The sequence below is a fragment of the Platalea leucorodia genome (assembly GCF_965183815.1).
Source record: "Platalea leucorodia genome assembly, chromosome: 7".
Classification (NCBI taxonomy): Eukaryota; Metazoa; Chordata; class Aves; order Pelecaniformes; family Threskiornithidae; genus Platalea; species Platalea leucorodia.
In genome coordinates, this window is record NC_138829.1 from 44,731,828 (window position 1) to 44,750,365 (window position 18,538).

Sequence of the window (18,538 nt, forward strand, 5' to 3'; positions counted from 1 at the left end):
CTGCAATAACATTGTGCACAGCAGAACCACCCTGGCTTAGCCCTCATGACTGTTTTGCTAAGATCTGCCGTAGCATACAGAGGAAAAATTCATGTTTAGAACAATATGTAATTCCCTGTGCGATCACGACATAGAACTGGACAGAATGCCTTTGGCCACTACGGGAGAGGTTCAGGAAGACACCTGGACAGATGACCTTGCAGGGCTGTGTTTGGGTGTGCCTGAAGTAAGGCCAGGGGGCTTCGAACCTGCTTCAGTGTCCTCACTAGAAGCCGTACATGGTGGGAAAATACTGCTGTGGGACCTTGGAGTCTCAAGCCGTTAATGCCTTGTCAGGTGTTTTGGGATAGTCTGGTGGAAGAGGCAGACAAATAAATATGCTACATCCACACGTGCCCAGCACTCCAAAAATGTAAGCCAGGGGACACTATATTTATGGCACACAGGCAGGTACCGGGCTGAAAGCAGTGTCAGGGCTAAGGTGTAAGGGCATATTCTCAGGTGAAGTTCTCAAAAGCCAAGGTCTCTGCCTCTCTCCGTGTGTAGAGCCCAGGGAGTTTCACCTACATGTTGAAGTTTTCCCCAAGTGCAGCCTGGCTTCCTTTGGGTACAGCTCAGAACCAGCGTTCTCTGGGAGATGATAATATTTTCCAAGGCTGGGCCATTTGTCCATGCCAGCCAGATATGGAGAAGCTGTGCAGAAAGGGCCTGGGCACTCTCAGCCACACCCTGTAGCCAGCGGTAGGACATTCACAGCCTGCCAAGGTAAACTGCGTGAGCGGTACGCCTCGATTCACAGCCAGATCTCTAAAGCAAAAGCAGTGAGTGAAGAGTGGCAGAACTTTTAACTCCTTATGAGGAGCTGAAGACAGAACTCACAGCGGAGGACCCAAACTCCTCAAGGATATTCCCACCTCCAGGGAGCATGTATCTCACAGGGTTTCCTGACAGAGTTTCTGCCGTAGCACAGCCTTGGCGCATGTCATCTCTGCATTTAAAGCCATTTTTGGTTTTGTTATTTTTTTCCAAAAATCTCCTTCAGGTATTTGTTTCCACTTACCTGAGTGCTTCCCAAACATTAGGTTTAACCTCGCTGCTGTCTCTAGTCCCCTTTGTGCACCAATATGTGATGACTGAGATCTCCTGAGGCCTAACCCAGTGCTTTCATCCAGGAATTGTTCAACCTGCCTCTTTAATTCATCAGAGATTATTTGGATTCAGCATGTGCTCCTTTCCCTTTCGTCAAGGCCACATGACTGCCACTCTTTCCTTGCATCTTCCAGTCTCCCTGTCCCCATGGTTGTTTGCTGTTCCTTTTCCTTCTTTTGAGTCTCTTTGCCACAAAGTGTTGCACAAAGTGATACTTTTGGATGTGCGGTGGAGGGGACAGGGGACATTAATCCTGCTCTCAGAGGTCCCTTTAGAAAAAACATTCTTTAAACGCCCACAAAGATTTCAGCCAAAAGGTTTTCATTCTTAAGCTGATGAACAAATAATTTGTCCAGAGTCAAAATATTTGTGCTGATAATGGTGCTGTGCCCTAGGGGAATTCACTTCCCTGTGTTATATTACTGGACTTTCCTGCTTGTGGATACTCCAGTCCAGTGATATCCCATGCTGTATCCCAGTCGGAGACTCACAGGCACACTCTTGCAGGAGAAAAATGCTGCATCTTTGGAAAACTTGGGTGAAATTTTAAGTGGCACAGCAGGAATAGAACCCAAGGCCTTGTGCTGGTTCACTGTTACCCAGCATATTTTGGACTTGTTTGTCCAAAACTTTGGATGATGTCAGTGGGATAAGTGGTATAAAATTGCCGTTCTGTCTGGGGGGATGTTAGATCCGTTTGCTCTCACTATGTCCTGATGTGTGTGGCCGTACAGGAGTGTGGGAGCGACTCCCCTGATCTTCAGCCTATTGTTGTAGTGGAAAAAAACAACGTAGAAATGTCATGTAATTGTGCAAAAAAAGAAGTTTGTTTGGGTTTTTTTTCCTTAAAAAAAGGCCTCCCAATTCTCCTGTCACTAGTTGCAACTCAGGAAACTCCGTGTTTGTTAAGCACTGTGTAAATTTGCAGCTCTCTATAAATGTAAAGTCAATAACAATGATAACAGCAGCAAAGTGCTTAGTCCAGCTCTGATAATAACCCAAGACTGCTAACTTCTTGATAAGGTCACTTGCTTTACACAGGCACCTCCTCTCCATGTGAAAACACGGGGAGCGGGACGGAAGATACTTGTGTTCCCTGACACGAAAGGAAACACTGAAAACGTGATTTCCAGCAGGTGACGATGGCAGGCAATGACCTGAAGGACTCTCTTAAAATCTATTGTGGGGGCCTTAGCCCCTCCACTGAGGGCTGCAAACACGCACTTCCTCTTCTAGGAAATTAAAATCTTAACAAACATCTCCTCATTAATGGTATCGTTTTTTCAGCTCTTCTCACAAGTACACAAGAAAGGGGAATCCCCAGTAACCTGACGGAGTGAGCAAAATTGCAGTTTCTGGAGGATGAACAGAGCGACGAGATGAGGGCTGCTGTGGCTGACCCCTCTGAGCTCCGGCCTCCATCAGTGATGCCACCACCCAGCTGCTTTTAGTAGGGCACAGCCTGGGCAGTTTCTGTGGTTCACAGCAGGGGTCACCGAGTGTGCGTTGGGACCGCTCTTCCACCTCTGCCCGGCTGTCCTGCAGCTCTGCTTCCCCCTCTGCCTTTCACTATGGTGGTTCCCTTAAGGGTGGAACCGCTGCAGGCAGCTGTGGTTGGCTCCATGCAGTCTGCTCCGCTTCCACCAGGTCCCCTTTAATCCTAGTTTAGGGTTCCCAGACGATTTACTGCCAGCCGTCCGGCCTCCGTCTTGACCTCCCCAAGGAGCTCACCGACAGACATGAGACCCCAGAAGTAATCCCTTCCCCCCTCCCTGCCCAGCTCTGCCAGTGAGCCTGGCCTCATCTTGCCCAGTGGCAGGGCCACAGTCACCTTTGGGCTTTTCCGTTGCCATGCTTCTGTGGAAAATTGAGTCCATCTGCGCATCAGTTCCCTTCTGTTTTCTTCTTCCCTGACCTTTGCCTGCTAACTTCTCCCTAGGTCCAGTGACCTTCAGCACAGGAAGAATCCTCCTTAAGCGCCTACCCCAAAGGCGGCACTCCCACTGTTAAATAGTAATCATACAGTAATAATCACCAGAGGGCTGTCAGGGACTTCAGGAAGTCTCCGAAGCCATCCCCCCTCTCCGAGGTGGAGTCACCCAGGAGCAGCGCCTGACGCCTGCGTGAAATGCTTCTAGCGGTCGGGATGCCGCAGCCTCCCCAGCAGCCCCCTGCGGCCCAGGAGACCTTCCTGGGAAGAAATCACTTTCTTGAGCGCAGCCCACATCTTTCCTCCTGCAAATCAGGCCAATTATTACTCGTCCTTATTCTGATGGATCTGGAGAAGGACCGATAACAGTCTGCCCTGTAGCAACCTTTTATATAATCGCAAGAGAGCTTTTAGAGTAACCGAGAAAGAGGCGTTTGCTCACTTGCAAAGTCAGGAAATTCCCTGCCAATGGACATTCTTTGTCAGGGATCCTTTGCCAGCATAGGCTGAGCGCTAAGCCCCACAATCTGCGTTTTCCTTTTGAATGACTCCCACAAAATAAACCAAATATCACATCCAAGGAGATTTATTACATCCCTTCCAAGGGCGAAGCATTCCTCAGCTACATTCCACTTCTGTCTTTTGTGCTTAGGAAAGGGGAAAAAAATCTCTGTGATGCCTCTGGATCCCACCCCTCGAGGGCTTCTGTCGTTAATAAAGGCGAGCAGCTGGAGCCAGATTTGTCAGACTAGTCCTGAATGGCTGGCTCGCTCCTGCTGCAAGAGCAGCACCATCAGAGCAGCCCCAGGATTCCTGCCTCTGCTAGAAGATTAATAACTCGTGGCACCACGTTTCCTCAGTAAAAACACCTTTTGTTGTTCCCAGTGACACCCTATCCCCGTGGCAGCAGCTGCCAGAGTGGATCTTCTCACTTCCTAGCCGCTCTGGCTTCTCCTGCCTCTGCATGATGCAAGAGTTTGCAATGCTTTTTGGGAGCTCGGACGTGCTCTCAGGGACTCTCTGCTTGAAGCGATTGCTCTCTCCAGGCTTTGCAGCGAAGCTTTTATCCAGATGTGTAAAGAAGGATGTGTACAGAGGGAGGGCAAGGGTGTGAAACCTCTGTTGTGTTATCTGAGCTTAATTAAGCTTCTCCCTAGGCAGTCGCTAATTGATTGACCCCGGGACTGCAAAAGGGAGCAAATTTACCAGAGCTCATTAAAAGAGCAGAGTTTGGAATTTGAATTTTTTTATTTCAGAGATTAATATCTTTGACTGATGTCTTGCTGACTGATACCAGTGAAACAGACACTACTCAGCGAATGTTGGTACGTGGATTTGGCTTTTTTAAATCCAAATGAGAGAAGTGGTGAGTCCTCACATGCCTGCTTATCATCATCGTGCCCCTTGCCACCATTTATAGGTATCACTTAACTGGAGCTCTGATACCACTTTCTGCCCCACCCTGGGCTGTGCTAACCAGCCTGCAGTCTCTTCCAGTGGGTATCAAATCCATTTCGGTTTCACAGGCTTCAAAAGCATTTCACAAAATTGATGAAAAATACCCTCCCCAAACCAAAAATCAATTCACCCGCTGTAAAATGCCGCCACGGCAGGTGTGGGTGAGGCCAGCTCTGCGACAGCACAGGGCAACACCCCAACGCAACTGTGTAGAACATGGAGAAGGGGAAAAGATGCTGTGTCCAAGGGGAGCTGCAGGAGGAATGAAGGGAAGAGGACCATCCCCTCCCAAAAGCTTGGGACGTTGGCTTTACCAAAAATGCTGAGATCATTTCCAGTCTGATGCTGTTCAGATCTGTTTTATACAATTGAACCCCGACCCGGAGCCACACACAGCACAGAGCAGGGGTTCAGGCTCACCCCGAGTGACAGGTGCCGCTTTCTCAAATATCTGCAGCTTGGGGCACTGTTTGCAGGTCTCCTCTGCAAGTACTACTCTTGGTGACATCTGACATGATCTCACCCTGTCAGGACTGAGACATAGCCAGTGTGCAGAAGAGGCTGTGGGAAGATGATGTGTGCAAGTGTGGAAGCAATATGCATGCCTGAAGATGAAGGAGACCATCACAAGGACAAGGTGGCTGGAAGAACAGCCACTGGCCAGGTGACAGAAGGCTGTTCAAATGCCAGCTTTCACAACCAGCACAGCCAAAGCTCCTTGTATCACTTGGAGCCAATTCACTGTGGCTCCAGTCAGCCTTAAAATCATCTCAGCTGGGCTTCAAAGCGGTTCAGAGCATGGAAGGAAAGCCCTAGTGTGTAGCGAACTGACAAAGTTGTGTGAGCACCCTGGGTGTGAGAGGTTGCTACAGATTTGAAGATTTTGACACCTATCCTCCGCGGTTTTCACTGTGAACACATCTCTGCAGTCATGTCTGCCTATTGCTGTCCTAGGCCTGTTCACCTCTAGACCCTTCAGAGCACTTCAGAGCTGCTTTTCTGTCTCTTCCGCTTAGCAAATATTTAACATCAGTGAGCGTTTACAGGTAAGTCCCAATTTTCATGCCATGTTTGAAGGACACTGGTTTGTTGGGTCTCTGGGTTTAGGTAGTGGCTGCAAGAACAAGACCCTAGGTGTACCTGTGAGGAAGAGGGACTGCCACTGTCTCTGCAGTGAAATGACTTTTGTCAGGAAGGAGAACTGACCCTCCAGAAGAAGACGGTGCTGAGGAAGGAGAGGAAGCCAAGTGTCTCCTCTCCAGAGCACACGGACTTCCACATCCTGAGGAGGACACTTGTGACCCTCACAACCCTCCCCTCTGCTGCTCGCTCTGTCTGCTTCTTTCTCTTTCTTCTTTTCCTCTCTCCTCAACCACACCCACGATTTAACCATTTAGATATAAAAATAAAAAATAAAAAAACCACCCAACCCACTAGACAGAGGGTTTGCTAAAGAAGGGTAATTTTAAAAGCAAGTCTTTGAGGTCAGCGTGTAATTGTAACATTGGGACTATGTGATCCAAGACAAAAATAACCCACTGGGTATCTGGTCAAGGAGGAGAGGATGGCAGCCTGCAGTGAAGGAAGAGCGACTTACACGGGATTGATCAGATGGCAAGAGACCAGGCAAAACTACTCTCTGGCACCAGGACTAATATTTGTGTAGGATACTGCAAGATTTTCTGTCTGTGATGGGATCGTAAGAGCTGCCGTTCGGGGTCACAGCCTCCCTTGGTCGGTAGCCTTGCCTCTGCCAAGGGCTGGCACTGGGTGCTTCTCGGGAATTTAATGGTCTTCTGCAGAAATACAGATATGATGTGAAGTATATTTAAATATTAACGAGGTCATGAGGAGCATTTCTGGTTTGGTCTGGAGTTTAGGGTGCTGAAGTTTTTTGACGGTTCTCCGTTTTCAATCCCCTGCTTCAGGTACTTTATAAAAACCTGTCTTCTTCAAAGGGTTCATGGGGCTGCAAGCCATGCCCTCCCCTTGCGTTGTGTAACAGAGGATGTTTTCACCCCTATAAATGTCAGATCCTTTCCTCACAGTTCCTTCTCAGTTATAACTGATAGCAATAAGTTATGTGGGCCAATCATAGAATGCATTTTCTTCATTTAAAATGCACTAGAGGAAATACTGGTAAGTGAGCCTTGTAAGTGCCTGAATATCTCTGCTGTCTGCTAGCCCTGAGAGTACAGTACAGGGAGTAGGAGGACCACACCACAGTGCTGGTTCTGGCGAGAGGCAGCGGCAGCCCCCATCACTTGGAAATAATGATGCTAATTCTTGTACTGGGGCAAGGCACCAACTGTCCACAGAGGACTCTGATTTTTTCCTGGCTCCAGAGGTGGCATGGGTAGGACACCAAGCAGCCTTTCATCTCTGTTGTTCCTAAGACTGAGCTGCTTTCACATTTGCTCCCAGATGAAAGCACCATAAAAATCAGTTTTACTGTGAAAGAATTTAGGTGTAAGAGGAGGAAGCATGCCTGTACATTGATGCCAATGGCTGGGGGTAAAGGGCTGTACCTGAATTGATGCCACTTGTGTTTCTATTCCAAGATGCCTGGCCATCAACTCTCCAAGCTTTCACCACAGTTCAGTATTTCCCCTTCTCAAACCACTGTCTGTGCATGAAAGGGATTTATTTTTAATCAGAGGCCAGCACTGGTTGCAGGGGTCTTTACTTTGTGACCTTCAATTCTGTTTCTAGGAGGAGACAGTGGGTTTCAGTACCTTCTTGCTGTGGCTGTCTCTGGGTCAGCCCTTCCCAGAACAGATGCCACTGATTCAGGAGGGCTCGCTGCCTCCCCTTTATTTAAGTGCTGGTTACACAGCCCCGCCAGGATCCACTGCAGTCGTAAACCACGCTCAAGGGATGAGCAATTTAGGGTTTGGAGTCATTGTGGACCAGCCCTGGAGACCTCATGCAATTGTTTTTCATCTCTCTTGCACCCACAGTTTTGCTAGATTAGAGTTACTGCAGAACCCAGAGAGTTTCTGACTTGAATTTGAGTTGGGAAAGACACACAAAAGAAAGGAATTTGTGTTGTAAATTAGATTTCTCAGATTTCGGTGATTTGTCATGGAAATGTGGCTCAATCTATGCAGTCATAAAAACATTTCACATGTTCAAACTCTTCTCATGCTGTTAAGTTCCCCGATGTGGCAGGGTACAGTGACTGTAGGAGGTAAGGTTAATTTCAGATCAGCTGTGGTAGAAAAATGACTTGGCACCCCAGCTGGGAAAGCATTAAACCTACAAAATGAGTATTCACCTAGAAACCCTTCCCCAATCCTAGTGATCTATGTGAGAAGGCTGGATTCTTGGCTCAAGTTGTTTTCTGCCCCTTCCAAAGTGTCCAACGGGGTATATGCTGCCTCTTGGTGCATCTCGGGTCAGCGGGAGAGCACCCGAGCACCTCCCTGCGTGCGTTGTGCTCCCCCATGACCCAAAACGAAAACCATAATTCAGAGCTCAGTCAATGGGGGTGGTCTAAAAATAATAGGATTGAAACCAGTAAATGATGCTTTCTTAGGTTTGCCCGCCTGTGTCGTAGCCAGGGGGTGCATTTTCAGCCAGTGCCCTGCAACCATCAGAAGTCACCTAAGAAAGGAGCAGGGAAGGTGAGAAGCTTCCACATCCCCAGGACTCCAGGTGCTCAGGCTTTAAGAAAACGATTAAATGTTCTGAGATGCCCAGAGAAAGAAAGAGCTGGCAACGCTGTTTGCCCCGTTTGCCACACAAACCAGAACCTCTCATTTCTCATTCATCAGTGGACGTTAGAGATGCACAGGCACGGTGCCGCGGGCGGCGAGTTCTCGAGCACTTCAAAGAGCCTTTTCCTTAGTGCTGCTGCCTTTGGGCACGTTTCGTGCTTCAAGTTTTGGGCTGCTGCCATACTCAAGCTCTCGATGAATCCAGAGCTGTACAGGACACGGAAGCACCAAAGGGCCCATGCTCAGCATGCTAAGGCGACAGGGACTCTGGGACAGAGGAGCCAGGGACTCTACTGCCCTGCCTTGCCTTGCCTCACATATCTACCCCCCAGTCAGCTGAAGAAACCACATCTCTCTGCATCTCTGTTGCCTTGCTGGGCATCTATCTAGCAAGCATGAGGGGTTTGCTCAGCAGGGCTTCTGGAAGGCAGCTGATAATTTTTATCTCTTTATTTCAGAGCTTGATCAGTGCATGAAGAAGGCCACATTACACACTTGGCTGCAGCTGTATGAGACTTGTTGACCCAGGAAGCCCCCTCTCTTCCTTTTTGCAGGTTGAAAAAGCCACACTAGGGCTTTTCAGTCTGGAAATGCCGGTCAAGCAGGGAGCTCTGCAAACCCCACTTAACAGGGCTTTCCCCAAAGCGGTTCTTGCTCGGCGAGAGGGTGGCTGGCTGGCTCAGGTGAGCTCTCCTGAGGCTGGGAGAGCAGCGAGGCCAGTGCCGGGCTGCTCCCAAATGCAGCTGCGTGCCCAAGCGGCATGGGCAGTGCCAGCTCCACGCTGCCTTCCTGCTGCCAGCCCCAGCCCCATGTGCCGCTTGGGCAGGGAGAGCCGGGCAGGGGAGTTCACTGACGAGAGTGACATTTCTGCGTGCGCCTGACAGCATCTGTTGCCATGGCAATGCGTATTTGAGCCTGAGCCGCGCCGCATCTTCCCTGAAGTTGTGAATTGAGCTTAGCTTTATTTATTTAAAACCAACCATAACGAGCGATAGAAAGAGAAGAGACACGTTACAAATCCCCTTGCGCAGGCCATAGGCAAATGAGTCAGAGGCACTGCAGGCTTTAATCAGCCCACCTGACGTCAAACCTCTCCATCAGAGGAATGTGCCGCCTGGAAATGTCAACATGCCCAAATGGAAAGGCCAGAAGGTAAATCTTTTCCTGTGCTCACTCACCGAGTAGGAAAGAACAATTAAAATTCAGCCAGTTCCCCAGACACATCTTAATAGCAACCTGATTGAACGGTTTTCTCCTCCCAGTCCTCTCCCATCCCCGCCGTTAGCTGCCTCTAGGTTTAAAGGATCGTTCTAATGCAGCATCAAACCTCAGATCCTGCAAGAACAAGGTGTTACCACCAGCAGCAAAAATGGGCTCTGCAGGAAAACTCTGTCGCTGAAAGGAGCTCTCCCACAAACACCACGCTAACTGTGCCACGATAGCGGTTCCCAGTTTCACACCTGTGAATGCCCAGGGGTAAGAACAGCAGCTTAGCTGGGATCTACATCACTTGCAGACAGAAAGTTGGGATGGGGAAGAAAGCAGCGGGAACGAGACCGTGTTTGCCAGAGAAGGTGTCAGCCACCTGTGGGCAGGTCAACGCCAACCCTGAAAGATGGCCCCAGCAATGGGAAACGGTCGTGGGCTGTAACAGGGGAGTGTCCTACTGGGAAGAAAACCCCTCCTGCATCCTTTCTAACAGAGCTCAAGCTTTGGGCTCCCGTGATATAGACAAGGTGAGAAGGAGCCCCCAGCTTTGGATGCAAGAAGCCCGTTCTTTAGTGTATATCATAATTAGGTGTGCAAAGGGGAGAGGGGTCAGCCAAGGACACCTACAGCTTTATCTGCCCCTTTGAGGAACGTCAAGCTAGGGAGCCTAGGGAAACCATCCCTTCCCGGCCCACTGGTGTCTGCCAGGGGTGACAAGGGGACACACGCAGACATCAGGGGACACGAGCATGCAGAGAAGGAGGAAGGAAGGAAGGAAGAATGCAAGATGCAAACCGCACCGCTTAAAACCAGGGAGGCTTTCCAGTTCCTCCAAAGCGCTCCCCACACCCAGCACTGTAAAGCAGCCAACCTGGTGGGCTTCTGATCTTCCCAAATCACTTAACACTTCTCCCCCGTTTATTTTTGTCCTAAATGTAAGCATTTTGCTTTGGTGGCTGATCCTGGCAACATGCCCCAGACATTACACTGGGGTTGCTTTTGCTCTAGGAGATAAGTCTGTAATGAAGGTTTCCTCCGCCGTGTCTCTCTTTCCCCTGTAGTGAAAGTCTGTAATTACCAGTGAGGGGCGAGGCAGACAGCACTGAAACAATGTCATTTGGATGGGGGTGAGACGTGCCTGAATTGCTGGGTTGTGCTTTTCTCCTCAGCAGGACTGCTTGTGGATCCAGACCTTGCTTTTAACCCCTGGCAGGGCAGGGAACGCTGTCCCCCGGCTCCCCCCACCAGCCTGCGTGCGCCGGGTCTGCTGGGCTCTGATGGGGGCAGACCCTGTTGGACATAGCCAAGAGGTGAGCGTCCAACTTCTCCGCCGTGCTCGAGGGGCTAAGTGGCACAAATCAGCAGGGATTTCCCCCTAGTCATCGTGCAGGTAACTGGGGTTTTGGAGTTGACTCCATATGGCGCATGCAGTTTGTCAACGCAGAGCCATTGCAGTCTCCTTGCCCCGACTCAGCTAGTCCTGTGCCAGTGGCTCTTCAGCTCCCTCCTGCACCAAAGCTGTCTGCTTCCCGCTCCTTGATGCAAGGTATCTTCTTGGGGTAAAATTCAATCAAACAAGGTGTGCAGCTATACCCCTCATCCTTCCTGGGGAAAGGTTTGAGATGGAGGAGGTGGTTAAGAGAAATGAGGCGATACAGCCCCCTCAGAATGACTCTTCAGGTTGTCTGCAGCCCCATGAAGGCTGCCTGCGTCCCTTTTGCAAGCCAATAAAAATTAGTGCATGGGAAGCTGAGGCAGCCACCCTCCTCTGCTGTTCTGTAGCTTCCCAGTCACCTGAATTTCCTGAAGGGGAGTTATTTACAGTGTCTTCAAATGCTAACAAACTGCTGGAAGGAGATGCACTCATACTGAAGTTACTCTTCATTCAGTTAGTCACCCTCAAAGTTGTCTGGTTCTCCAGGGAGATTTCCAGAAAAAAAAAAGGCAGAGTCTCTGCTCTTTCCGATGTATAGAGCAGGGAGGGCAGATTGTGCGTGACAAGGCAGAGAAACATTTTTAGCCCGCCATGAAGAAGTGAAGGAGGTACAAGGTGATTTTTCCCCCTTTATCAGTTACTTTCAAAGTGGTGAGCTTTCAGTTCTCATCTCTTGTTATCGTACCCATTTACTATTTTGGGGCTTTACTTTCCGGTGTGCCTAATCCTGCTGCAGGCGGCTCAGCCGCATTCCCAGGAGGCTGAAGGGGTTCCATTGCTAGGGTCTGGTGTCTTGTATTCAACACTTTCGTTTCCCTAGGTCTTGCATTCCCCACTTCCCTGCCTGTCACTCACTCCTTGTTTGCAAGGCCGATTTAAATCTATCTGAGGGCCCTAAGTTCACCCCAGAAAGAATAATAATTGCAGCGCTGAGCTCTGTGGCTTCCCTTTCATTCCCCACATAGCATTAGGGTGCTCACTGAAACCACAGCATTCATGGATCCTTGCCATATGCAAACATGCAATTAATATGGTCTTCACTTTCCCCTCTACTTCCCAAGAAAGAGGGGGGGAAAAAAGCACAAGTCGTGGTGTACATTCCCTTAGCACACACACACGTGCGTGTGTCTGCACCTCGCTCGAGTGCTCCAGCATGGCTTGCACCTATCTGGACTTGGTGGTTACCGAAGAAATGTGTCTGCTTGCAGGCAGACATTTAATTTGATGCAGCACCAGTTGTGGGTAGCTGCACGCAAAGCAACGCGCGCAACACAACTCGTTCCCTCTCAGAGCTGTGGCAGCAGATTTATGATTTCACAGGTCTTCCCTCCCTTTCTCTGGTGTTAGCAGGGAGCTGAGATAGGTGTGATTTCCTTGCCGGCTCCCGTCCCTGTCCCACTGCGGCTCGCTGGCGGTGGGAGCAGGGGTGCTGGGTACCTGGCAGGGAGACAGCACCCAGGAGGAGGGAGAAATAGAAAGCAGCCGAAGCTGGCTGGAAGGAGAAGCGTGTGTGTGTGAGGGTTTAAACCAGCCACTGGAAGGAAATCAAAAGGGAGCCGGATTTCCCGGATGAGGCGGGGCTGTGGAGCAGAGGGCAGAGAAAGGCTCCAGCATCTGCAAGTCCTTCCTCGAAAGTTACCTTTTGCTAGAGGACGTTTTGCTGGATTCCTCCCCTCCTATCTTGACTTCTTCACGGGCTTTGAATTGTTCCCACAAAAACTAAATGAAAAAATGACAGCCTGAGCGTTGGATAGACAACTACTTGTGCCATCGCACGCAGCCTGGCTCCTAAGGGACTGTCTGGGGACTGCAGTACCTCTTCTTTGAACTAGGTTGAAAGTCTCGTTTCCATCCTCACCTTGTTCTCATTGGGACTTCAGGAGCAGAGGGGAGCTACAACGCAGCAGTTGCTCCCTCTGTCTGTGTGGCACAAAACAGTAAGCAAAACCACCCCCGAACAATGCACTGAGAGGTAATTGAGTCCAGAGAAAAGCTGGAGAGAAATAAAGGCAGGGCTGCTATGAAGAGCTACTGAAGGGCCAAAGTATGGAGTCTGCATGGCTCCAGAAAGCCTTCGTGGCTAGGACGATGGCTTGTGGCAGAAACCAGCTATTCCATCCATACGAACACCAAAGCTGGAAAAATAAACAGGACAAATGGTATCTTTCACCAGACTTGAAGTAAAAGCTCTGCTGTGGTGGCAGTCCTAAAAAGCCAGCCTGACCCCCAAAGCAAGCAGCTCTAACAGCGTGAATCATTCCCGTACCGGCTCTCCAGGCTGCAAATGAGGGCAAACACCAGGCAGACGACCCCTCCTGTAACAACGGAGCCTGCATGCAGCAAACCAAAAATCACTGACCTAGGCAACTCGCCCCACATTCCTCAAGAACCACTCATCCTCGATGAGTTTGTGAAACCTCCTGGCTCGGTCGGGGCCGGGGCGGGGGGGGAAACCAAAAGCTTCAGCTTTGCAGGCTGCAAAATGGCCTGGATTGCAGTGCACGTGTTCAGGCCTAGGGGCTGCTTCCCTTGTCTTGCACGTCTTGCTCGCAACGGTGCAGGGTGAAGGCAAAGCAAATGCAAGGTGGCACGATGAGGGACTTGCAGTTCTCTCTCCATGGGTATAAAGGCAGGCAGGGGCAGCAAGACCAGGCAGGATGGAGCACAGGAGAGCAGGATCCCTTTCTTATGAGAACTGGGTTGATGATTCACTTCTCAGCACTGACAAAATGAGCTTGGTCATGCATGCGCATTTGCAGTATCAAATGTAGTGCGGCCAGGAAGGCTTATCTGCTCTCAGTTTGAGACTCGTTCAATCTAAACATACGTGGTTGCTGTTTTGGTCTCCTGCTGCAATCAGATTGCAAATAAATCTAAACAGAACATCAGAGAAAATAAGGCTGAAAAGGGATTTTAGCGATCATGCGACTCAGCCCCTGCCCCAAGGTTGCCTCCTGATCACCCGTCCCAAGAGATGGCTGCAGAACTCGATTTTAAAGATGCTACAGTGAGGGTGCCCTGTCCCAGGCACTCGTCTGTTGCTGCTTGTCCCCTCCAGTGTGGCAATGAAGAACAAGTCTTGCCTTCCTATTTCCTGCAGCTCTTTGAATGCCTAAAGACTGTTGGCATGAGAGTCTTCTCTTTAGACCAAAGAAGCCCAATTCCTTCAGTTCTTTTTTAGGGTCCTCTTTTTCTCCAGTCATTCCCACTGCCCTCCTCTGGACCCAGCCCAGTTAGTCCCCACTTTGCTCATGCTCCCACCCCAGATGGGCACAGCATTTTGGCTAACACCATGTTCTGCACTGGTCCTCTGCAGAGCAGAAGGGGAACTTCAAGTCCTAAAGGTTTTGTACGAGGATTCCTGCATTTATATCCCAGCGTGGCATTTGCCTTTTTCACAGCCATGTGACGCTGCTAGCACTGCTCCAGTGTTGTAAGCACTGTAGTGGCCAGGCCTCTTGGGCAGCAGCCTGGCCTTTCCCCCCTCGCTGCGGGCACCCCCTGCCAGCTGCAGCAGCACATCTGAGTCTTCCCGAATTGCGATCACCTCCCCTCACCTCATCGACACTTTCCCTGCCCTCAGGTCTCTTTTGGAGCACAAAACTGCTCAGCTGCAGAAATACCTCTCCTTTTTGGCTCCAGAGGGTCAGCGGTGGCACTCTCTGAACACAGGGGTAACATTTGCATTGCCTGTCACGGACTGCACTGGTGTCCAAGGTGGGAAAATGCCCGTTTCAAAGCTCTATGCAAGTGCTAGGGATGGGGTTCCCCATCGGAGCTCTCCAAGATGGGACCGAGCAGCTTTGCAGCACGATACCGGAAAGGCAGGTTTGTTATAATCCTTCCTTGCCTGCAGAGGTGCAGCAGCAATAGACAGGAGAGCTGCAGCCAGGGCAGTTACTTTCAGTACTAAAAGTATTTAATAGAAGCAGCGTCTCAGAGCAGGCAATTTCATTTTTTTCAAGCTATTCTAATCTTCTGAATGGACTTCACAATCCCTATCTGAATGTGCCAAAGCATTTTTCCTTCAGAGTGCAGACAAACAAGTGAGGTTTACTTTGCTTGACCTTTTCAGATGACACTGCCACCCATGCTGTGCAAACAGTCGCTGGAGCTGACACCATCTCGGCTTCCTCGGCCTGGCGCTGAGGATAAATACAGCGTGTGTCCTGAGAAGAGGCTTCCTTCTGTTAACTTGGGCGAGGCGCTGAACCAGAAACTCTTGGTTTCATCGGTGAGTCTCCGCAGCTAGGGAAGCGATATCCGTGTTTGGCTAGCGGCGGGAGGTGGAAGCTGCCCCTGCTGTGGCTCTGCCCGTGCTCCGTGACCCCGGGCTGTCACCCCATCGCTATCGCGGGGCTCGGTCCTTCTGCCCCTTGCCGCTGAGAACCCCGCTGACGGGGATGTTAAAGGCCTTTCCCCTTGCTTGGAGACAAAGGTTTGCTTCTTGCTGAAGAGCCTGGACATGTTTCTTCTCCCCATCTTACAGCAGCAAAGGTTTCTGTGTTCCCGCCTTTAAACCCACTGGCACCCACATTGACAAAGAGGTTTCTTTACCGTTAAGGAAGGAGGAACAGCATTATTTTCTCAGCACAACTCTGTCCTGGCTGCATTTATGTATCTGACCCTTTTACCCAAAGGCTCTTTACACTTAACTCAGGTGTGGTAAAAGTAAAGGTAACTGTAAGAGCCCATTGTGTGTGCAAGCGTGAAGGCTTTTGTGTGCAGGAGGTAGCACGCGGCTGCTTGTGCTACGAGTAGCCAAGGAGCGCCTTGGGCTGTGCTGTTCGTCCTGAGACCCATGGGGAGCGTGGAGCAAGAGCCCGGATGGATGGATGGATGGATGGATGGATGAACCCAGGGTCTGGTTCAAACGCAGGCTCCAGCCAGCCTCCAGTCCGCACTTCCCCACCATCACCCTCGTCGTTGGCAACCTTCAGCTAGGTGTCTTGCAGGAGAGGTGCACCGCCGTCTTTGTTTTTTTTCTCCATATGCCTGTGACCAAGAAAGCCATTGCCAGGGGCTGTGACTCCAGTCCCTTCTCTGTGGAGCCATGAAAGCAGGGACAGATTAATAAAACATCAGGGCTTCTTCAACAGGTTTATTGTAAGTGGTTTTCCTGAGTACTGGTTGGAGTAAGGATCAGAGAGGACAGGGATCCATAATCCTATTTATCTGAAGCCATATAATCTTCCCGGAGCTCTTTAATGGTGCCAACTCTTTAATTACAGGGCAGCCACATGGGCTGCTGCAGCCAGCCCGACCCGCAAGCCCGTGGCGGAGAGCCGGGGCGAGCGGATCTCCCCGCCGGCGAGCGGCCCCCCTCCGGGCGCCGGCCCCTCGCCGGCCCCGGCTCTCCCGGCCCCGCTCCCGAGGGAGGCGGAGGGGCGCCCAGGGCCGCCGCCGCCCGCCTGCCGCAGGGAGGGTTTGTTCGGCCCTCAAACGGAGACGGCTCCGCCGGGGACCGGCCTCCTCCCCGGCGGCGCGGGGGGCCGCCCGCCGCCGCCGCGCTGCCTTCGGGGGTGTCGGCGAGGGAAGTCCCGCCCCGCCGGCTCCCGGTGCGCGGCCGGGGGCGGGCCGCGGCCGGCGCCCGCCCGGCCCCTCGGCAGCGGGGCGCTGACAGCCGCCCCGAGCGGGCACCCGGCGCCGCGCTCCCCTCCCCGGCGGGCGGCTCGCTGCCCGCCGCCCCCTGCCGCGCCGCCCCATGGCCCGCCGCCGCCGGGGGGCGGGCGGGAGCCTGCCGCCGCAGTGAGCCCGGCCGGCCGAGCGCGGGGGGCGGCCGAGCCCCCGCGCCGCGGGCACCATGGACAGTATCCTGGAGCCCTTCCCCGCCGAGCGGCTCTTCCCCGCCGCCGGCACCGGCTTCCTCGACCTCGGCGACTTCAGCGAGGCGGACTTCCTCAGCAATGTGGTAAGGGACGGCCGGCAGCACCCCCCCCCCCCCGCCACCTCCCCGGCGGGGCGGCCCCGGCGGCGGGGACGGGACGCGCCGGCGGGCTCCCCGCTGCGCCCCGCCTGCCCCGGGGCTGCCGCCGCCGCGTCCCGCCGCTGAGCGCGGGGAGCCGCGGGGCGCGGGTACCGGCTGCCCCTCGCCGCGCACGGCCGGCGCCCCCCGCGACCCGCAGGCTCCTGCCGCGGCCCCCCGAGGAGACCCCGCTGGGGAATCTCGGGTGTTTTCTTGCAATGCGCTTTCCTGAGACTGGCGGCGGGGGGAGAAGCGAGCGGTCCCAGGCGGGGAGCGCACAACCTGCCGCGGCTCAGCTCGGGCAGCGCCGGAGGCACGGCCGGCGGCCGGCGGGAGACCTCCGGGCTCGGCGCCTCCGCTCTCCTGCGCTTGTAACTTTTCCTCAGAGCGGCATTTGGGAGATGAAGCATCTCCCGCTTGGCGTTAAGGCTGGGCTGATTTACTTTGGAGAGAAGGGTGAGGAGGAAGAGTGACTTGGGAGGAAAATGTGTTGCCAGTCCCGAGAAACCAAAGGGGCATTGTTCACCTCCAGGGAAAGTGCCCAGCCTCTCGGAGGAGTCATGCCAGTCCCCAGTCCAGCAGCTCTCCTCTCCGCTCCCCCGCCCGAGCTTGCTGCGGGAGTTCCGCTGCGAATCCCGCAGCCCCTCGGCCAGGGAGGACCCAGCCCTGCGGCAGAAGGGGGACGGGCCCCACCCCGAGGTGGTTTGGGGTGAGGGTGAGGGCATCCGCTGACCCTGGGCAGCGGGGCACTGCCCGCGCTCGAGGCTCCACCAGCTCCGAGCAGCTGCAGCCGTGGGACAGCGTCCCTGCCCCGGACAGAGGGATTTTAGCCGCAGCTTGTTACTCCCTGTCACAGTCCTGGCACCTCCCGCGTTCCCGGTGTCGCGCTGTGAGGGTCTCTGAGGTCTCCCTTGCAATGGGAGCAGGGGAGATGCCACCACCGTGACACAGAAGCAGGGGACAGAGAGAGGAGGGCTGCAGCCATTAAACACCTGATGAACCCACTTCTGCTTTGCTACGCAGAAGATATCCGAAGCCTTTCATGCTGCCTCCCTTGTGGAGAAGAAAAGAGAGATGCAGAATTGGTGCATACGTGAAGTGCACCGCGCTTGGTGTGCGGAGGCACACTGGGTCTGGGAAAGAGATTATGCAGGCAGCCCCATTTCTCAGAAATCTCACCAGCTCCTAATTTCCAAGGTACTACCGTGCCTCCAGGACTGACTCCGGTCGGGCTCTACGGGAGGCAGCAGAGCCCGGCTGCGCTCAGGCAGACCTTCCAAAGGCACGTCGCCCCGAGGCTGAGCGCTCGCTTGCACTGCGAGGCCTTGCCTGCTTGCGTCTGAGCGACCTGTGGTTAGGAGTCTTGTCCTTTCCCTAATTCCATATAGGTCCAGTGGGGATGAAGCTGTGCTGATACCAAGTGCTTTACGCCAGGACCGTTTATTCTCTTACCAAAGTGAAAATAGTTATTTTCACTTACATATGCACCAGCCCTTCTACCTAGGTGCAACGGGGGCTGCAGTCAGAAGTCAGGGAACCCCTAACCGCCATAAGTGGCACCTCTTTACGGCTTAAATACAACTTCTGCCTGCGAGCAGACGCCGTGGAAAAGGAAGCTTTTGTGTAAGAGTGCCATCTGGTGCCACCTGCCAGGACAGTGTGTTGAAAGTGTG

The 18,538-nt window shown here is 52.7% G+C and overlaps 1 protein-coding gene across 1 annotated transcript in view; it reads left to right on the forward strand.

Annotated features, from left to right (window-relative positions):
* Positions 1–16,703: 16,703 nt before the first annotated feature.
* CREB3L1 (cAMP responsive element binding protein 3 like 1) overlaps positions 16,704–18,538 on the forward strand; it is a gene marked incomplete at both ends in the record, with an annotated part of 44,150 nt that continues 42,315 nt past the window's right edge. The window contains one exon of the mRNA XM_082316861.1: positions 16,704–16,811. Within this exon, the coding sequence (XP_082172987.1) occupies positions 16,704–16,811 (108 nt within the window). The remainder of the gene's footprint in view (positions 16,812–18,538) is intronic.